This window comes from Bufo bufo, chromosome 7 (genome assembly GCF_905171765.1).
Source record: "Bufo bufo chromosome 7, aBufBuf1.1, whole genome shotgun sequence".
In the NCBI taxonomy this organism is placed as follows: Eukaryota; Metazoa; Chordata; class Amphibia; order Anura; family Bufonidae; genus Bufo; species Bufo bufo.
Genome location: NC_053395.1, coordinates 225,388,552 through 225,410,644, shown reverse-complemented (window position 1 = coordinate 225,410,644; position 22,093 = coordinate 225,388,552). Strand labels below are relative to the sequence as shown.

General features: G+C 45.4%; 2 protein-coding genes across 3 annotated transcripts in view; both read left to right on the top strand.

The window, feature by feature from the left end:
• The window catches only part of TNRC18 (trinucleotide repeat containing 18), a 146,789-nt gene extending 139,600 nt beyond the window's left edge, over window positions 1–7,189 (top strand). For both annotated transcript variants that reach the window (XM_040440936.1, XM_040440935.1), the window contains exons 28-29: window positions 4,275–4,349; window positions 6,209–7,189. In XM_040440936.1, the coding sequence (XP_040296870.1) occupies window positions 4,275–4,349; window positions 6,209–6,415 (282 nt within the window). In that variant the 3' untranslated portion in view covers window positions 6,416–7,189. The remainder of the gene's footprint in view (window positions 1–4,274; window positions 4,350–6,208) is intronic.
• An 8,965-nt stretch (window positions 7,190–16,154) lies between these two features.
• XRCC5 (X-ray repair cross complementing 5) overlaps window positions 16,155–22,093 on the top strand; it is a 32,204-nt gene continuing 26,265 nt past the window's right edge. The window contains exons 1-2 of the mRNA XM_040440601.1: window positions 16,155–16,281; window positions 19,158–19,271. Of these exons, the coding sequence (XP_040296535.1) occupies window positions 16,264–16,281; window positions 19,158–19,271 (132 nt within the window). The 5' untranslated portion in view covers window positions 16,155–16,263. The remainder of the gene's footprint in view (window positions 16,282–19,157; window positions 19,272–22,093) is intronic.

The following is a 22,093-nucleotide window of genomic DNA, read 5'->3' as shown; positions in this document are numbered from 1 at the left end:
AATCTTTTTTTTTTCAATTTGGTCTTTATTAAAGGGTTTCTATCACTTCGTTTCACCTATTTAGCTTTCAGACACTAGCGATCCACTAGTGTCTGCTTTATCTAACCATCCTAATATAACAGCTTATTGTCCTGCCGTTTAGCTAAAAAAATAACTTATATAGATATGCAAATGAGCCTCTAGGTGCTATGGGGGCGTGATTAGCACCTAGAGGCTCCGTCTACCTTAACAAACTGCCGCCGCCCAGCGCGTCCCTTCAGCCCGCCCATCTCCAGCTGAAGCGATCCACTCCGTGCGCGTCTCTGTTTTGCGCATGCGCAGTGAATGTCTGATGCTTCCCTGCTCAGACATCTCCACTGCGCCTGTTTCTCGGAGCACTATGACGTCATCGGCGCAGGCGCAGTGGAGATGTCTGAGCAGGGAAGCGATCAGACATTCACTGCGCATGCGCCGAATACGAGGAGCATCGCATTCCGGAGGAGATGGGCGGGCTGGAGGGACGCGCTGGGCGGCGGCAGTTTGTTAAGGTAGACGGAGCCTCTAGGTGCTAATCACGCCCCCATAGCACCTAGAGGCTCATTTGCATATCTATATAAGTTATTTTTTTAGCTAAACGGCAGGACAATAAGCTCTTATATTAGGATGGTTAGATAAAGCAGACACTAGCGGATCGCTAGTGTCTGAAAGCTAAATAGGTGAAACAAAGTGATAGAAACCCTTTAAAATTTGAAAATCGCATATGTGAAAGTAGCCAAGCACTGTCAACAAGTTGGGCGGCTCATAAATAGTCCTGTTTGGATCTTTCTGGTCCTAGTAGGCCACAATATGACTACAACAACTTACCTAAGCAAAGAAAGAAAACCGTGCATCACTATTGTAAGAGATGCGGCTCATAGAGTCTGGAAAACTGCAACCGCTGTGGCGATCAGGCAAAAGTCAGTACACGGGCAGACCAATGTAGAAACGGCACACTAGCGAGCTAGAACCTCCCGCTCAGGCACCTTCCCTCAAGGTAGCCAGTCATTGGCTGGAGAAGATTAGGACACGCCTGCTGGCCTTTTAACCCCTTCAAGCAAAAGCCAGTTTGGAACAAATGCCGGAGCCCCATTTTTCAAATCTGCTGTGTCACTTTATCTGGTAATAACTCTGGAAGGATTTTACTGATCCGAACGATCTGAACGTTTTCTCATGACACATCATACTTCATGTTAGAGGTGACTTTGAGTTGATATGTTTTTATCTTTGTCTAAAAAAAAAAATCCAAAATTTTCAGAAAACTTGGAAAAATGATCAATTTTCAAAATTTGAATTTCTCTGATTGTAAGGCCTCATGCATATGACCGTATGTATTTTGCGGTCCGCAAAAAAACGGATCCCCCAAAAATACGCATGACGTCCATGTGCATTCCGTATTTTGCAGAACGGAACAGCTGGCCCCTAATAGAACAGTCCTATCCTTGTCCGTAATGCGGACAATAATAGGACATGTTCTATTTTGTTGCGGAACGGAAATTCGGACAAACGGAAACGGAATGCACATGGAGTAACTTCCGTTTTTTTGTGTACCCATTGAAATGAATGGTTCCTTATACGGTCCGCAAAAAAAAACCGGAACTGACACGAAAAAAAGAAAATACGTTTGTGTGCATGAGGCCTAAGACAAATACTAATTCCTCGCAAAATAGTTATTAATTAACATTCCCCATATGTCTACTCTGTTGGCATCATTTTGTAAATGTCATTTAAATTTTTTTTTAATTTTGGAACCAATTTTTGAAACGTTTAAGAAATTTTTCAAAACCTACAGTACAGGCCAAAAGTTTGGACACACCTTCTCATTCAAAGAGTTTTCTTTATTTTCATGACTATGAAAATTGTAGATTCACACTGAAGGCATCAAAACTATGAATTAACACATGTGGAATTATATACATAACAAACAAGTGTGAAACAACTGAAAATATGTCATATTCTAGGTTCTTCAAAGTAGCCACCTTTTGCTTTGATTACTGCTTTGCACACTCTTGGCATTCTCTTGATGAGCTTCAAGAGGTAGTCCCCTGAAATGGTTTTCACTTCACAGGTGTGTTAATAAGTGGGATTTCTTGCCTTATAAATGGGGTTGGGACCATCAGTGGCGTTGAGGAGAAGTCAGGTGGATACACAGCTGATAGTCCTACTGAATAGACTGTTAGAATTTGTATTATGGCAAGAAAAAAGCAGCTAAGTAAAGAAAAACGAGTGGCCATCATTACTTTAAGAAATGAAGGTCAGTCAGTCAGCCGAAAAATTGGGAAAACTTTGAAAGTAAGGGCTATTTGACCATGAAGGAGAGTGATGGGTGCTGCGCCAGATGACCTGGCCTCCACAGTAACCGGACCTGAACCCAATCGAGATGGTTTGGGGTGAGCTGGACCGCAGAGTGAAGGCAAAAGGGCCAACAAGTGCTAAGCATCTCTGGGAACTCCTTCAAGACTGTTGGAAGACCATTTCAGGGGACTACCTCTTGAAGCTCATCAAGAGAATGCCAAGAGTGTGCAAAGCAGTAATCAAAGCAAAAGGTGGCTACTTTGAAGAACCTAGAATATGACATATTTTCAGTTGTTTCACACTTGTTTGTTATGTATATAATTCCACATGTGTTAATTCATAGTTTTGATGCCTTCATAGTCATGAAAATAAAGAAGACTCTTTGAATGAGAAGGTGTGTCCAAACTTTTGGTCTGTACTGTATGTTTTTCATGACCAATTTAGTTCTGAAGTGACTTTAAGGGGTTTACATAATAGAAACCACTCAAAAATGCCCACATTTTAGGAACTACACGCCTCAAACTGTTCAAAACTGATTTTACAAACTTTGTGAACCCTTTAGGTGTTCCACAGGAATTAAAGGGCTCATGCACACAAACTTATTTTTTGACCGAGTCTGTTCCTTTTTTTTTTGCGGCCTTAAAGAAATGGAAATGACTCTGTGTCCATTCACTATTTGTATATCCGCAAGTCCATTCCAAAAAAAACTAGAACATGTCCTATTCTTGTCTGTTTTGTAGACAATGACAGGCATTGTTACAATGGATAAACAAAAAATAAAACTGATGTAACATGGATGTCACCCGTTTTTTTTTTTGTTTGTTTTTTGCGGACCGCAAAATACATACGATCATGTACATGTGCCCTTAAATATATGGCAAACATGGATGCCTTTGAAAATCGCCCGGTTGCCATAGTAACCATTAGGCGCTGCCATAAGGGGAGAGAGGGAGCCCCTCTATTAACCCCATGGATGCCGTGGGTGGGGGTTAAATGGCTGAGATCGGTTTCAGCACTGAATTTGCCCGTTGCAGCAGAGTGTCAGCTGTATGTTACAGCTGACACTCGCTGCTGATGGCTGTGGCTCAGTTTCTGAGCCGCTGTCACCAAATTAAAGTAAAGGAGCAGAGAGGAGGGACTGTGCAAAGGGCTGCAGGGGGCACAATTGGGGCATCAGAGGCACAGAGTGGGTCATGCCTTATTTCAGGCTCTGATCTCCAGAGCCTGAAAAAATGTGTGACGGTGTCAAGAACCAGAGGGAGCATGCGCACACCCACCCCATGGGCATTGAGAGGCACTGCCGTCAGGAAGCGGGCAGCAGCCTGCATGCGAGGAACAGACAGCTACTCCGGCAGGTGGGCCCGCTGGACAGTAGGGAAGGGAAGCTAGAAGGTACGGACCGTGGAGGAGCGGAAGAGAAAAGTAGTGGCTGTATCTGCTGCGAAAAGTGGAGTGGTGGCATGCACGGACCACCACCATGACAGTACCCCCCTTATGCCCTATCTTATTTGGTCCAGACAGCTGCAAAGAGCAAGATGGGCACTGGCCCTTTAAGCAGGGAGGACAGCGGGTCCCAAACCACTGGACCCCATGAGTGGAGGAGCAGGTGAGAAGAGCGGCAGTGGGCATAGGCCGTAGCCATAGGTGAGGATTTCCACAGAAACGCCAGACCAAGAGTTTCCTCTACTGCATAGGCAATGTGTATTGTCTCCTGCTTCAGAATTAATAAATTAACAGCCCGGGTGTCGGCCGCCCACCGATCACCTATCCTGAGGATAGTTCATCAGTATAAAAATCCCGGAAAACCCCTCTAAATGACATATTCAGCTCTGTACGTCTCTGTGCTGTAATACAGTGTTGGTCGTCAAACCACAAACCACATCTGGTATATTCAAACACTTTGTCATAAAAATACATTGACCGCTAAATAAACCTAAATTGTCATTTTTTTTTTTTCTCCATAGAATTGGGATCCGCAACTAAGTAAAAATAGAACGCCTTGTCTGCAGATCTCCGTCCAGAGGAAAGATTTTATGGAGGTAAGATATAGATGAGAAATAAAATGGTTTTCATCATTCACATTATACACTGCTCCGACCTATGGTTACGACCACCCTGTAATTCAGCAGAGGTGGTCATGTCTGCGCACTGTAGGAAAAAGTGAGAGCGTGCATAGGTAAGCGGCTGCTGTCCCGACCACCTCGTAACTGCACTGCAGTGGCGTCCATAACCCCTGGAAAAGAGCCGTGTATAATGTGATGGAAAAATGAATCCAGCCAGCAAAGGAGGCAATATGGACAATCACAATACATTAGTAAGTGTCTTGTAAATGCCACTTGCTGGTGAGACAACCCCTTTAAATGTTGCCACATGTGTCCATATTAAATGTGATCATGACTGGCCCTGTCAAAGTGCAGAGGATGCAGCAGTTGCAGAGAGAGCAGAGCCTCTAAGTGTAACAGTAACGCCCTCGTTGCTCCTAGAGACTCATTTGCATATATTAAAACATCACAGCTGCCAAGTGCACATGTAACAGGTCAGCCAGTGTCATAGGAACAAAACTGTACCCTCCCCCCATGAGCGGTCCGGCAATCAGCAGCATGGATTCGGCTGTTACTGACAACCGGATCCCTGCTGCATCCACCAGCATCGGTGATAATGCCGATGCCGGTGCATTAACCCCTCATATGCACTCCCTCTCCTTAGCCATCGGGTCCCCGCGTTGCGGTGGCGGGGACCCGATGGTTGCCATGGCAGCCCCAAGCCATTTCAAGTAATACACTGTGTAATACACTGATAGTCAATGCAGTACAATACAGATGTATTGTGCTGCATTGAAACAGGGATCAGACCCTGTAATGTTGAATTCCCATAGTGGGACAAATATAAAGTGAAATAAAAGTGTTTTTAACAGTAAAAAATAAATTAAAGTTTCAATTTGAAAAAAAAAGCTCCTTTCCCATAAAATTGGAAAAAAATAGAAAAAAAAATAAAATCAGACATATTAGGCATCACCACGTGCGTAACAACCTGTTCTATAGAAATATCACATGATCCACCCCGTCTGGTCAACACAGTAATTTTTTTAAAATAAAAACTGTGCTAAAAAAAAGGCATTTTTTTTGTCACCTTTCATCACAAAAAGTGTAATACCAAGTGATCAAAAAGTAGTATGTACCCTAAGATAAGACCAATCAAACCGTCATCTCACCCCGCAAAAAATGAGCCCCTACCTAAGATAATCGTCCAAGAAATAAACAAACTATGGCTCTCAGACACTAAAACATGATTTTTTTTGTTTAAAAAATGCTTCTATTGTGTTAAATGTAAAAAAAATAAAAAAGTATACATATTAGGTATTGCCGTGTCCGTAACAACCTGCTCTATAAAAATATCACATGACCTAACCGCTCAGATGAACACCGTAAAAAAAAAAATTAAGTGTCAAAAAAGCCATTTTTCTTCTAAACTTCTAAGCCTTGTAACGTCCCCAAAAAAAGAAAATGTCATTTACAAAATGATCCAAACATGAAGTAGACATATGGGGAATGTAAAGTAATAACTATTTTAGGAAGTATCACTATATGTTTTAAAAGCAGAGACATTGAAATTTTGAAAATTGCGAATTTTTTCAAATTTTTGGTAAATTTGGTATTTTTTAATAAATAAAAATGAAATATTTTGACTCCATTTTACCAGTGTCATGAAGTACAATATGTGACGAGAAAACAGTCTCAGAATGGCTTGGATAAGTAAAAGCATTTTAAAGTTATCGCCACATAAAGTGACACATGTCAGATTTGCAAAAAATGGCCGGGTCCTTAAGGTGAAAAATGGCAGGGTCCTGAAGGGGTTAAATTCTAAAACCTAACACAATCTTGTCTATCTTTTGCGGCAGCGTGCTTTGTACCAGTCCTCGCATGTGGATGAAAACGATGTGCAGACTGTTTCTCACAAGTGTCTGGTTGTAGCTCTCGATCAGTATGAACAGATGCTAAAGAGAAAGAAGTATCAGGACAGCGAAGATCTCTACTACCTGGCAGGGACCTATGAACCGACCACAGGAATGATCTTCAATACCGATGGAGTACCCGTTATCTGCTAAATACACTCAGATCCGAAGCAAACTGTCTGACAATCATTGATACACTATATATAGTTAATAATGAGAGCAGGCTTTGTTATAACCTGCTATAAAACAAAGTAACACTATAAAATCTTTACAAAAGGAAATATGTTTAGGAGAGAAAAAAGAAAATCAATGTTTTAAAAAAAAATATTTCACCCTGCTAAGAGTCAGCGTTGAAAATTTAATTTTTTAATTTTGTTTATAAATGCAATGCAGTATTCATTAGAAGTCCGATATCCTTTATATTTTCTAGAATTCATCAGTAGCAAATATGTATTAAATGGAAATATATGTAAATACAGTAGAACGACACTTTAGAAAAGCTGCGGGAGTGCCTAACAGAATAATATAAAGGAATACATTTCTGCAAGCATAACTGTGTTAACTATAAGCAAACATGAAGCACTTAAGGCAATGTATAAGCTGAATATATATGTATATATACAACTCCTATTCCAAAAAAGTTGGGGCACCGTGTAAAATGTAAATAAGAACAGAATTCAGAGATCTGCAAATCTCATAGTTAGACCCATATTTGATTCACATATCAGATGTTGAAAGTGAGACATTTCATGAAAAAAATTAACTCCTTTTGATCTTGATGGCAACAAAGCATCCCAAAAAATTGGGACTGAGGCAACAAAAAGGTTGAAAAGTAAGTGGTACTAATAAAAATAAACAGCTGGAAGAGCAACTTGCAGAGGAAGAATTTTTCAGAAGCAAAGATGGGCAGAGGTTCACCAACCTATGGAGCAATTTCAGAAAGATGTTCCTCAAAGTAAAAGTGTGACTGCTTTGAATATCCCACCATCTACAGGACATAATATCATCAAAAGATTCAGAGAATCTGGAGAAATCCATGTGCGCAAGGGACAAGGCAGACGGTCAATACTGGATGCTCGTGATCTACAGGCCCTCGGGGCACTGCATTATAAACAGGCTGATTCTGTACTGGAAATCACTGCATGGGCTGAGGAAAACTTCCAGAAACAAGTGTTTGTATGTTTCATCTGTATCATGCAGAGAAGCCATATGGCAAGAGGATCCAGAAATGCCACCATCCTCTCTGGGTGAAAACTTATTTCAAATGGACAGAGGCAAAATGGAAAACTGTTCTGTGTTCAAAATTTGAAATTCTTTTTGAAAACCATCAAGAGGAGAGGAACCATCCAGCGTACAGCTCAAAAGCCTGGGGCTGCATTAGTGCCCATAGCGTGGGCAGCTTACACATCTGGAAAGCCTCTATGAAGGCTGAGCAGTATCTAGAGGATATGCTGCATCCAGACTTTCAGGGAAGGCCTTGCATATTTCAGCAAGACTAAACTACATACTGCAACCATCACCGCAGCATGGCTTCACAGAAAGAGTCCAGGTGGTGAACCGGCCGCCTGCATCCAGACATTTCATCAATAGAAAATCTGGCAAAGAAGACCTCTGACCATGGAGCATCGAGAACCCTACTTCACAGAAGAATGGAGCAACATTCCTCTCCCAAAACTCCAGCACTTGGTCTCCCTAGTTCCCAGACATTTACAGACTGTTGTTAGAAGAAGAGGGGACAATGGGAGACAAGGCCCTGGCCCAGCTTTCTTGGGATGCGTTGCTGCCATCAAGTTCTAACTAAAGTTATTTTTTTTTTATGAAATGGTAAAATGTTTCACTTTCATCATGTGATCTATGAATAAAATATGGGTCTATGAGATTTACAAATCATCGCAATCAGTTTCATTTTACATTTATGTATATTTTGCACAGTGTTTCAACTTCTTTTTGGAAGTCGAGTTGTGTGTATATATATGTGTGTATATATATAGAGAGAGAGAGAGGGAGAGAGACTTGAGCTAAAGCCTTCCATATATCGATGGTAATACCTGGACCAAACCTGGCTCTAACAGCTAGATGGTTTATACATAAATATATATAAATATTATTTTTTAGATTTTAACTGGGATCACATGCACAGATAAAACATTTCACACCAATGTATTTGTACTATACGTATTATGTAATGTATGAAGAAATTTCATCCTGATATGCTGCCACATAATGCATAACTGCATTCCAGATACTTTGAACCATGCCAATCCTTTCAGACAATCTTGGGATGAACACAGTTGTCTTTTTATGTTATTTCTTAAACATATATATATATTTTTCTTGTTTTACTTTTCTTCACATTTCTGTGTTTCCTTTTCATAAAATTTATTGTAGCTTCCATGTGTGTGTGATATACTTTCTTAACACAGTAGATCCTTTCCATACCTAACATTTAGTTAAAGGGGTTGTCCGGCCTAGGAACCGACATCCTCAGTGCTCCAGTCCTAACCTTCGCCCCATTACAAATCTGATGTCTCGGAATACAGCACAAGACCGCAGAAGACGTTCTAACCATTCCTGAGGCAGCAGAGAAGCCCCTTCATGGGTGTCTTCCAGTCCGAGATCAGCTCACATCCCAAACTTGCTGCAATATTTGAAAGTATTCAGAAAGTTACTTCATCTTCCAACCTGAAATCAACAGACACAAGTTAAAGAGGGTCTCCGGCCACGTAACTTAATTAGCACTTCGTAATAACCTGCGGAAGGAAGATGTTTTACACAGTCTAGTACTAACCCGTCCGTCGCTTCCGTGATGCCGTCGTCTCCGTTGCACTGACACAGGCTGCGGGCTCCTGACCTGCCACGTTTGGCTAAATTCCATAGTTGCTTTTTGTAGCTTTCATTCGACCATTTTAAAGATGCTGATAAATTAGAATATGATATGTATAAAATTCCTTTTCCGCATCCATTTTTTACGATTCAAACTGTTAAAATGGACCATGAACACATTTTTATTTCCCTTTTTTACGTACTATTCTACTTAGGCCTCATGCACACGAACGTATTTTCTTTCCGTGTCTGTTCTGTTTTTTTTTTTTTTGTTTTGTTTTTTTGCGGACCGCATGCGGAACCATTCATTTCAATGGGTCTGCTAAGAAAAAAAAAAAAGGTTGTTACCCCATGTGCATTCTGTTTCCGTATGGCTGTTCCGCCAAAAAATAGAACATGTCCTAATATTGTCCACATTGCGGACAAGGACAGTACTGTTCTATTAGGGGCCAGCTGTTCCGTTTCTGCAAAATATGGAATGCACACGGACGTCATCCGTATTTTTTGCAGACCGCAAAATACATATGGTCGTGTGCATGAGGCCTTATCCTGTACTGATCCTGAGTTACATCCTGTATTATACTCCAGAGCTGCACTCACTATTCTGCTGGTGCAGTCACTGTGTACATACATTACTGATCCTGAATTACATCCTGTATTATACTCCAGAGCTGCACTCACTATTCTGCTGGTGCAGTCACTGTGTACATACATTACTTATCCTGTACTGATCCTGAGTTACATCCTGTATTATACTTGTAACGGATCTCCTGCCACCCCGACTGGGTACCTCCGTTGATGGATGCTCCTAGTGCTTCCTGAGGGCTCCAAGCACTCCACTTGACACCGTAAGCACTGCCGACCCTACAAACCGCCACAGCTTGGTTGAGGTCTCGCCGTCTTCCACCCTGGGCCCGAGACCAGGATCCAGCTTCCAGTGGGTAGAACCGTGTTGTAATCCCAGGGGAGTATAATACCGATAGCAATGCCCAGAGTAAATATAGCTGTTCCCCCACACATGAGACGAGGCTCTATGTTGAAGGTAAAACAGGAACTTCCTTTATTGAAGACCAACTCAGTATATATACAGTTCAAGAAGTCTAACAACATAAATCAATCAACCATGAACAACATGCAAAGAGACCTCTTCCCCCCTCCATAATTAATGAATAGGGAGAGAGGAGACACATGTGATGGGATTATCTCCTGAGTGTATCATAGGGTGATCTACTCCTCTTCACTGGAGTCGGCTACTCCTAGAGTCAGCTATCTTAATCCCATCACTAACACAATCAGTGGGAGTCTCAGTGTAGAGTTAACCCTTTTTGTATTGCTGGATTCACACCCTGCACCCTGTTGAGTGGGCGTCTGCTTCTTGCTGCATTGTTGTTCTCTAGCTTGGATCTGTGGGTACTTGGTGGGCAGAGGCCGACTGCGCTCTGCCCAGATGCCAGCTCTTCCGCTGGGGTAGCCAGTGGGGAGTCAGGTTCTGGAAAAGAGGATAGGGGAGGGCAGAGGTCGACTGCGCTCTTCCCTGGTGCCAGCGCTTCTGCTATGACAACCTGTAAGCAGTCAGGCTCTGGATCAAGGGAATGGGTAGGGCAGAGGCTAGCAGCGCTCTGCCCGGATGCCAGCTCTTCTGCTGGAAGGGGGTCAGTGGGTATTAACGTCTCCTCCAGAACACCCAGGACTCGATTGAGAAGCTGCTTCTGGAGAGGGGGACCGGTTGTCCCCTCTCTCTGTAATGTACACGGCCGTTGGGGCATGGGACCAGGAGTCTCCACTCCCTGTAGGCCACACTGCCGCTGGGGAGAGAGACCGGTTGTCATCTCTCCCTGTAAGGTAAGCTGCCGCTGGGGAGAGAGACCGACTGTCTGGACTCTGGGTAATGTTGGCTGTAGTTGGGGATCTGGGCCAGCTGCCCAGCATCCCTGTAGGGCCGATGGAGAGACTTCGGTCCCATCTCTACCTGCCGTCGGGACGTCTTCTCAGAACCAGTCCATGAAGTTCCCTACTTTGGGAGCTGGTAGGGAAGCAGGGGGTATCGCCGCCCAGTCTTCCCAGTTGTTGGATTGCAGATCTGGCTCTGCTTGTCGGGTAGGTTGGGGCTGAACGGAGCTGAGCAGGTGTTGGTAAGTCTGCTCCAGCTCCCACTCCCTTGTTACCAGATGGGTCATATCTGCTCACCTCCCATCCGTCAGCATAAACATGCATGCCCATCCTGTAGTCGTAGATGTCCCAAAACCTAGACTCCTCCGTGCTGCCAAGATAAATGTCCCCCTCCAAGGCCTCCCTTAGTAACCCAGGTCCATCATAATCCTTCCCTTCGGGTAAGTCATGCTCGGCCGTCCAGGGGGTAGGTTGAATGACATGCCACCTTAGGGCTCGGTAAGTGTCCTCTAGCCAAAGCTCCTTACATACCAGGCTCTGGAGCTCTGTTACCCACTAGTTCCTTGTAACCCCAAAAGGTCTGAGGGGGTCTCCATAGTTCAGGGTCCATAGTCCGTAGGAAGGAGGCTGACCCTCAGCCCCAGTGACGGTTCAGTCCGTCACAATACTCCAGAGCTGCACTCACTATTCTGCTGGTGCAGTCAGTGTGTACATACATTACTTATCCTGTACTGATCCTGAGTTGCATCCTGTATTATACTCCAGAGCTGCACTCACTATTCTGCTGGTGCAGTCACTTTGTACATACATTACATAACTTATCCTGTACTGATCCTGAGTTACATCCTGTATTATACTTCAGAGCTGCACTCCCTATTCTGCTGGTGCAGTCACTGTGTACATACATTACTTATCCTGTACTGATCCTGAGCTACATCCTGTATTATACTCCAGAGCTGCACTCACTATTCTGCTGGTGCAGTCACTGTGTACATTACATTACTTATCCTGTACTGATCCTGAGTTACATCCTGTATTATACTCCAGAGCTGCACTCACTATTCTGCTGGTGCAGTCACTGCGTACATACATTACTTATCCTGTACTGATCCTGAGTTACATCCTGTATTATACTCCAGAGCTGCACTCACTATTCTGCTGGTGCAGTCACTGTGTACATTACATTACTTATACTGTACTGATCCTGAGTTACATCCTGTATTATACTCCAGAGCTGCACTCACTATTCTGCTGGTGCAGTCACTGAGTACATACATACATACATTACTTATCCTGTACTGATCCTGAGTTGCATCCTGTATTATACTCCAGAGCTGTACTCACTATTCTGCTGGTGCAGTCACTGTGTACATTACTTATACTGTACTGATCCTGGGTTACATCCTGTATTATGCTCCAGAGCTGCACTCACTATTCTGCTGGTGCAGTCACTGTGTACATACATTACATTACTTATCCTATACTGATCCTGAGTTACATCCTGTATTATACTCCAGAGCTGCACTCACTATTCTGCTGGTGCAGTCACTGTGTACATTACATTACTTATCCTGTACTGATCCTGAGTTACATCCTGCATTATACTCCAGAGCTGCACTCACTATTCTGCTGGTGCAGTCACTGTGTACATACATTACTTATCCTGTACTGATCCTGAGTTACATCCTGTATTATACTCCAGAGCTGCACTCACTATTCTGCTGATAAAGCCACATGATTGGCAGTTGTTGCTGGAAACAGTCAGCAAGCTTGTTTCCAGACACATACAAAGCACTTTCAGTGAAGACAAAACTTCCAAAGCCAATTACCGGAGCAAGCTTTGGGCAGACACTAAACCTATTAGGAATGCTTGGAGAGGGAGGAATTTTGAATTCAGCTCTGGAGGTGATTAGAGTATACGGGTACAGCCGCACAGGGGAACCGCTATGAACCTTGTAAAGAAACCAAGACAATGGGGACATAGCTATCTGTAGCAGTTACATCTGACTCCGGTCCCCGAGGGGCCCAAAGGCACCAGCATCATAGATGGCACATGGTAGAGAGTTTACATTGGTGCTCGAGGTTGTGCTTATGTAAGGCTACTTTCACACTTGCGTCAGAGGATTCCGTCAATCTGGACGCAAACGGATGCATTTGTCAGGCGGATCCGTCTGACAAATGCATTGAAATACCGGATCCGTCTCTCCGGTGTCATCTGGAAAAACGGATCCGGTGTTTATTTTTTTCACTGATTTAAAGGTCTGCGCATGCGCGGATCGGAAGAACGGATCCGTCAATGCAGCAATTTTAATGCCGGATCCGGCACTAATACATTTCAATGAAAGTTTAAAGGGTTTCTATCACTTCGTTTCACCTATTTAGCTTTCAGACACTAGCGATCAGCTAGTGTCTGCTTTATCTAACCATCCTAATATAAGAGCTTATTGTCCTGCCGTTTAGCTAAAAAAATAACTTATATAGATATGCAAATGAGCCTCTAGGTGCTATGGGGGCGTGATTAGCACCTAGAGGCTCCGTCTACCTTAACAAACTGCCGCCGCCCAGCGCGTCCCTCCAGCCCGCCCATCTCCTCCGGAATGCGATGCTCCTCGTATTCGGCGCATGCGCAGTGAATATCTGATCGCTTCCCTGCTCAGACATCTCCACTGCGCCTGCGCCGATGACGTCATAGTGCTCCGAGGAACAGGCGCAGTGGAGATGTCTGAGCAGGGAAGCGATCAGACATTCACTGCGCATGCGCAGAACAGAGACGCGCACGGAGAGGATCGCTTCAGCTGGAGATGGGCGGGCTGGAGGGACGCGCTGGGCGGCGGCAGTTTGTTAAGGTAGACGGAGCCTCTAGGTGCTAATCACGCCCCCATAGCACCTAGAGGCTCATTTGCATATCTATATAAGTTATTTTTTTAGCTAAACGGCAGGACAATAAGCTCTTATATTAGGATGGTTAGATAAAGCAGACACTAGCGGATCGCTAGTGTCTGAAAGCTAAATAGGTGAAACGAAGTGATAGAAACCCTTTAAAGCTGGATCCGGCAAGTGTTCAGGATTTTTGGCCGGAGAGAAAACTGCGGCATGCTGCGGTGTTTTCTCCGGCCAAAAAAACGTAAGAGGGACTGAACTGATGCATCCTGAACGGATTTCTCTCCATTCAGAATGCATTAGGATTAAACTGATCAGTTTTTTTCCGGTATTGAGCCCCTAGGACGGAACTCAGCGCTGGAAACGCTAGTGTAAATGTACCTGAGAGACCATCAGTATGTTGGTCCTGGAAACCCCCTTTAAGAGGTTTCAGGTTGATAGATCCCGTGTATGCTACATTGTATCCACCATAACCATCCTCTCGGTAGGGACTGATACACATGTGAAGGGGCTCTGATGGTGCAGGATCAGTAACTGGCAGTAAATCTGACACCCCAGCAGTTTCAGATCCCTGCCCTTAGCTGAGAGTTGTCAGTGTGGATCAGTGGCGTAGGGATCGCCATAGCAACCATAGCAGTGGCTATGGGGCCCTACGCCACTGGGGGCCCGTCCGGATCGCATTCATTTTTTTTTTTTTTTTTTTTTTTTTTTTTTTTATTAACACACACAGTGACACTGGCAGCCAGGCCCGACCGCCCGCCCAGTGTAGTGGGTGGGGCGTGGGCGGTCCGCGGCTCAGGCCTGGCTGGGGGGAAGCCGCGTCAAGTCAGGACTCAGGACTGGAGCAGGCGGGCCCGGGGCAGAAGATGAGGTAGGTGGTGGAGGGGGCCGGAACAGGGGCGTACCCATAGGCGTGCGCACGAGGTGTGCCTGGGCACAGCCTAATCACACGCCTGTGCTCCGCCTCCTGCACTGCCAGCCATGCACGTGCGGCGTGACGGAGTGAAGTGACGTCACGTTACGCTGCCGCCGGCTGCCTATTTTGAATGTGAAGAGCGGGAGCCTGCCTGCCCCCCCGCGCCCAGTGTGCCTAATTGATCTTCAGGATCAGTCATCAATACAAAAGTGAATGGATTCTGATCTTTTGTGCACTGCCAGCAGTCTGGCGTGGAGAGGAGTCCTGACTGTCCCCAGTAAGTTAGTGAAGTGTCAAGTGATAGATAAGGATTATTAGATAGTAGTATACATACTAGTACATACTTTGCACAAGTTTATTATTTACAACTTAAAGGGAACCTGTCACCAAAAAATACTATTAACAGCTTAATAAGCGATTTTTTTGGTGACAGGTTCCCTTTAAGTTGTAAATAATAAACTTGTGCAAAGTATGTACTAGTATGTAGTACCTTTATAGTGCTGCAGAGTAGTTTCCTAATGCACTTTTTCTTCATTTAGCCTCCTTGAGAAATCGATGTTTTATTCAGCCGCTGCCCCTTGCTTCAAGTCAGGTTTGAAGTCAAGGGGGCAGCGGCCTAGGCGTCTCCAATCCTGCTCTCCCCGCCGCCTTTATTGACACGCCGGATCTCAGTGCCGGGACCGCGCTCCCAGCCTGCATGCGCAGTAAAGGGCTGCTGTAGCCTGTAGCGCAATCCCGGCTCCGGCTCGTACACTCAGCCGGCTTCAGTTTCGCTACTGCGCATGCACCCAGCATCTTCTGTAACTGCGCTAGTATGTAAGGCTGGCGGGCGCATGCGCAGTAGCGAAACTGAAGCCGGCTGAGTGTACGAGCCGGAGCCGGGATCGCGCTACAGGCTACAGCAGCCCTTTACTGCGCATGCAGGCTGGGAGCGTGGTCCCGGCACTGAGATCCGGCGTGTCAATAAAGGCGGCGGGAGGCGGGGAGAGCAGGATTGGAGACGCCTAGGCCGCTGCCCCCTTGACTTCAAACCTGACTTGAAGCACGGGGCAGCGGCTGAATAAAACATCGATTTCTCAAGGAGGCTAAATGAAGAAAAAGTGCATTAGGAAACTACTCTGCAGCACTAAAAGGTACTATTAACAGCTTAATAAGTGATTTTTTTGGTGACAGGTTCCCTTTAAGCTCACTTACATAAGGAACGCGGGGTCCGTCTTACAATAGTTGTCGGCCTCCACCCCCTGTTGGGGGTCAGTCACTGTCAGGGACACTGTTATGGGGGGGGGGGATGCTATGGGGCCCATGCATTTCTAGCTACGCCCCCCTGGTGTGGATCACCTCCTGCTGGGAGCAATAAATGTAGACATCCCCAGACTGACCACTAGGGGCCGCTGTTTGACCGCCTTTCATAGACCCGGAACCTAAAGTTCTGTCCACTGTAGACGGAGGGGAAGAATAAGAAGAGACACACCCGGAAAAATAAAGAAGAAACATGGCGCGGGCGGCAAAGGTATGAGAAGAAGCGGCAATATGAGCTTACCGGCTGCAGAGGGCGCGGAGTCGCTTCTCGTGCGCGGAGCACAGCCCGACTATGCATTATCGCACGTAACACAGCGCCGTATTCACACGGTGTATTATTGTTATACGTGTGGAACAGGTCACACCTCCACATATAATACTGATATACATGTATGACAAGGCTGATCATGCTGTGTAGGTGGCAGGCGCTTTGGAGGTAGATATTACATAGGTGCCATGGACAAGTCCGGGCAGTTCTCTCAGGGTGCAGTTCCGCTTTTCTCCACTAGATGGCTAGTGTGTCTGATTTCCATTATAAGTTCTCTCAGGATGCAGTTCCTGATACTCGCCACTAGATGGGGCTCAACATGTAAGGCTACTTTCACACTGGCGTTTTTCTTTTCCGGTATTGAGTTCCGTCCTTGGGGCTCTATACCGGAAAAGAACTGATCAGTTTTATCCTAATGCATTCTGAATGGAGAGCGATCCGTTCAGAATGCATCGGTTCAGTCCCTCTTACGTTTTTTGGACTGAGAAAATACCGCAGCATGCCGCAGTTTTCTCTCTGGCCAAAAATACTGATCACTTGCCAGATCCGGAATTAATTTAGGCTACTTTCACACTTGTGTTTGGTGCGGATCCGTCATGGATCTGCACAAACGCAACCGTTCAGATAATACAGCCGCATGCATCTGTTCAGAACGGATCCGGTTGTATTTTCTGTAACATAGCCGAGACGGATCCGTCTTGAACACCATTGAAGGTCAATGGGGGACGGATCCGTTTTCTATCGTGCTATATTGTGTCAGTGAAAACGGATCCGTCCCCTTTGACTTACATTGTGTGTCAGGCCGGATCAGTTTGGCTCAGTTTCGTCAGACGGACACCAAAACGCTGAGTCCGCCTCCAGAGCGGAATGGAGACGGAACGGAGGCAAACTGATGCATCTGAGCGGATTCTTATCCATTCACAATGTATTAGGGCAAAACTGATGCGTTTTGGACCGCTGAGCCCTGAACGGATCTCAGAAACGAAAAGTCAAAACGCCAGTGTGAAAGTCGCCTTACATTGAAGTGTATTAATGCCAGATCTGGCATTAAGTGTTCCGGCAAAACTGATCCGGCTTTCCGGTCTGCGCATGTGCAGACCTTTAAAAATATTAATACTGGATCCGTTTTTCCGGATGACACCGGAGAGACGGATCCGGTATTTCAATGCATTTGTCAGACAGATCCGGATCCGTCTGAGAAATGCCATCAGTTTGCGTCCGGATTGCCGGAACCCTCTGCCTCAAGTGTGAAAGTACCCTTATCCTTATGTGGTAAAGCTGGGTGACAACCGCCATGGCCAGCGCCGCGGCTTCCTGTCACTAAAAGGCTGCGTTCACACTCATGTTTTTTTTTTCTTTTTATCCATTGTCATCTTAAAATTGAATATGAAAAATAAAATCCGGGGCCATGAAGTTGTCTTAGAACTGCTTTACTCTGTGAAGTTTCTAAAATTCCCTTTGGAGACTATTGTCACTTGCGTTGGGCAGGAAGACGCTACGTGGAGGCTGCAGTCGCTGTAACATTGATGGACGCACTAGTAGAGCTTTCTCTACGAAGGAAATCTGCCAGATCCATCTTCACGTTTCAGGTCATTAAAGATGACCTCTCCCCTCTCCGGACATTCCAGTGTTAATAGCTTCATGCATTCCCCACGTATTAACAATTCTGGAGCCTCTATTCTTATGGCTCTATGTTGTGCCGTTCCTCTATTATTCCTACTAGAAGTTATGAATGAATTGCTAGCAGTCTTCAGTAAGGGTACAGAGGGGCGGTAACCAGTTGGGGGCGTGTCCCTGCACAGTCTGGCTCTATCCAATCAGTGCTGACATTTTCAGTCTGTGCAGGGACACCCCCCCACGTGGTTACCTCCCCTCTGTGCCCTTACTGCAGACTGCTAGCAATTCATTCATCACTTCTAGTGCTAATAAGGCTACTTTTACATATCTTCTGTTAGAAGCTCTGGCAGTTACATGGAGAGAGCTGCAGCAGAAAGGACCCGTCCCCTGAGCTGCAGCAGAAAGGACCCGTCCCCTGGGCTATTACAGCAATGAATGTGGGGATCTTTGGATCCACGTGAGGCACAGGGCTGGTTCTAGCTTTGTTAGAGATGATGTACTGTACAATGTCTGTTTTTCAATTTTTACATCAATCATGCAAAATCCCTTTAATATCTGCTCGCTGAGGGTCTGAGCCCCTCCCCCACCGACCAGCTGTTCCCTGGGGCCTCCAATGCTGGAGCTAGCACTGTGAATGATCAGGAAGCACAGCGCCGTTCAGAGTGTAGTGGCCGTGCTGGGTTACTGCAGCTCAGGAGCCATTCACTTCAGTGGGAGCTGAGCTGCAGTAACCCAGCGCGACCACTACACTCTGAACGGCGCTGTGCTTCCTGCTCCATTCAAAGTGCTAGTTCCAGCTCTGGAGGCTGCAGGGAAGAGCAGATCGGTGGGGGTTGTGGGGTGTCAGACCCTCACTGATCAGATGATAAAGGGGTTTTTGAGGATTTTCATATTGATGGCCTCTCCTAAGGATAGATTAACAGGGGTCTGACTCCCGGGACCCCCACGATCAGCTATTTCAGGAAGCCACGGCGCTGTGGTGCTCCCCTCGATCCTCCCAGCACCGAACATTGTATGGCGGCCGGGCTTGGTATAGAAGCTCAGCAAACTCAATGGAATGGGACTGAGCTGCGCCTAGATCATGTGACCAACAAACGGGACGTCACTGGCTTACAGAGCGCCGCCAGCTCTTCATACCGCCGATCGACGGGGATTGAGAGCAATCTGAGGGTTTTCAGTCTTACATCCTGTTGTCTCTGCAGACTGCGGTCGTCCTGTGTATGGACGTAGGGTTTGCCATGAGTCACTCCAATCAGGGCGAGGAGAGTCCGTACGAACAGGCGAAGAAAGTCTTGACGCTCTTCGTGCAAAGACAGGTATTGTGGGGGGGCCCCGATGTGACTGACTACAAGGAGGGGGGGGAATCAATTAAAGAGATCTACTTCCAGAGCCTGAAGGCAGGAGACGTCTGGAGCCCGAGCAGCAGAGGTCACCAGAGAAGAGGCTGCAGAAGAGGCGACACTTTGTGTCTTCGTTTTTCACAGTTTTCCATCGTTAGTTTTAATGGGAAGATTCTTCTTCCAGCTGAGGGTTTGTTACAATTGTATCTAGTGTAGAGAATCCCTTCTGAGTTAAAGGGGTATTCCAGTTGGTTAACATTATTATTATAGATTGGTGGGGTCCTATCGCTAGGACCACCGCAATCACAAGAACAGGGGAATCGGAATACCTGCAGCGTTCCTGAAATGACGGGGGCGGCCGCTCACACAGGCGCACGGCCGCTCCATTCACTTCTTTGGGAGCTCCAGAGATATCAGAGTACAGCGCTCACCTATCTCCGGAACTCCCATAGAAATGAATGTGGCGGCTGTGCAATTGCGACCTGCCACCCTGGTCATTTCAGGGGGGTACGGGGCCCTGTGATCGTGGGGGTCCCAGATGTAGGTCCCCCACCGATCTGATAGTTATCCCCTATCCGTGGATAGGAGATAACTTTAAACAGCCAGAATACCCCTTTAAACATCATCCTGTATTCCAGACTGATACTTTTTACCTGCGCTGATACATTGTAACAATCTATCAGGGCAGGAGTGAGTTTTTTGCTGCTGATGTGTTTAAATACAGAGGATTCTTTGCACTGGATACAACTGTAACAAACCCTCACCTCTGGTTTTTGAGCCTCTGGGTGTCAACTAGAACATTCGTTTTGACTGACAGCCAGCAGAGATCTTGAAACGATGAGGAACTGAAACACAAAGTGTATTAGACAGTTGCAGATTCTGGGAACCTCCTCCCTTTTCCTCTAAAAATAAGTATAAGAGCACATATAATACAAGAAATAGTAGGCGCCCCCCACCCGGAGTAACCGGATCCAAACACCAGTGGAGTATTGGGAACAATATATTTAATGGTCGCTAAAATAACTGTAAGAGGAGGGCCCTTGCTGTACCACAAAAGTAAGAAATATGTAAAATAAAAAGTGAAAATATCAAGTAAAAAATGTATAATGACACCCCAATCAATTGGAGTATCGAAGGAGTTAAAAACGATCAGTGTCCTTCATATGAGAGCATACAATCTCCACTGTGCACATCATTCCTATCAGTGAATCCTCACGAGGAATCTATATTTGTGACAAACCGCGGCTAATACCGGACCACTTACCGTCTGCCACGCAGCAGAGGGACTAACGGACATAAAGTGGACATACAAGTTGGATCGTGACAGTGATCTCTCCTAAGTCCAAGTGCACGAGTAGGGTGGTAAGAATCGGCACTAGTTTGCTGGCACTGATACATTTGGCAACATTATGACTGTTTATGATTCAACGACATCGATCTTATATGAATGCGCTGAGGACTGATGTGCACATAGTGAGATTATATGGTCTCGATTGTTTGTAACTCCTTCTATACTCCAATTTATTGCGGTGTTATTGTACATTTTTTACTTGTTATTTTCGCTTTTTATTTTATATATTTTTTACTTTTGAGGTAGAGCAAGGGCCCTCCTCTTACAGTTATTTTAGTGACTAGTAAATATATGGTTCAAAATACTCCACTGGTGTTTGCATCTGGTTACTGGAGGTGGTGGTGGTGGGGGGGGTGTCTACTATTTCTTGTATTATATATGCTCTCCGACACTGGGTAGGTCACTAGTAGAGCACCCCTATTCTATTATTATAGGTTGAGGTGAGCCACTGGACATTGATGTATGTATGAGTACGTTCGTATCTGCAGCATCTCTGTTCCGGCACGTACAGTGGGGGAAATAATTATTTGACCCCTCACTGATTTTGTAAGTTTGTCCAATGACAAAGAAATGAAAAGTCTCAGAACAGTATCATTTCAATGGTAGGTTTATTGTAACAGTGGCAGATAGCACATCAAAAGGAAAATCGAAAAAATAACTTTAAATAAAAGATAGCAACTGATTTGCATTTCATTGAGTGAAATAAGTATTTGAACCCCTACCAACCATTAAGAGTTCTGGCTCCCACAGAGTGGTTAGACACTTCTACTCAATTAGTCACCCTCATTAAGGACACCTGTCTTAACTAGTCACCTGTATAAAAGACACCTGTCCACAGAATCAATCAATCAAGCAGACTCCAAACTCTCCAACATGGGAAAGACCAAAGAGCTGTCCAAGGATGTCAGAGACACAATTGTAGACCTGCACAAGGCTGGAATGGGCTACAAAACCATTAGCAAGAAGCTGGGAGAGAAGGTGACAACTGTTGGTGCGATTGTTCGAAAATGGAAGGAGCACAAAATGACCATCAATCGACCTCGCTCTGGGGCTCCACGCAAGATCTCACCTCGTGGGGTGTCAATGGTTCTGAGAAAGGTGAAAAAGCATCCTAGAACTACACGGGAGGAGTTAGTTAATGACCTCAAATTAGCAGGGACCACAGTCACCAAGAAAACCATTGGAAACACATTACACCGCAATGGATTAAAATCCTGCAGGGCTCGCAAGGTCCCCCTGCTCAGGAAGGCACATGTGCAGGCCCGTCTGAAGTTTGCCAATGAACACCTGAATGATTCAGAGAGTGACTGGGAGAAGGTGCTGTGGTCTGATGAGACCAAAATAGAGCTCTTTGGCATTAACTCAACTCGCTGTGTTTGGAGGAAGAAAAATGCTGCCTATGACCCCCAAAACACCGTCCCCACCGTCAAGCATGGGGGTGGAAACA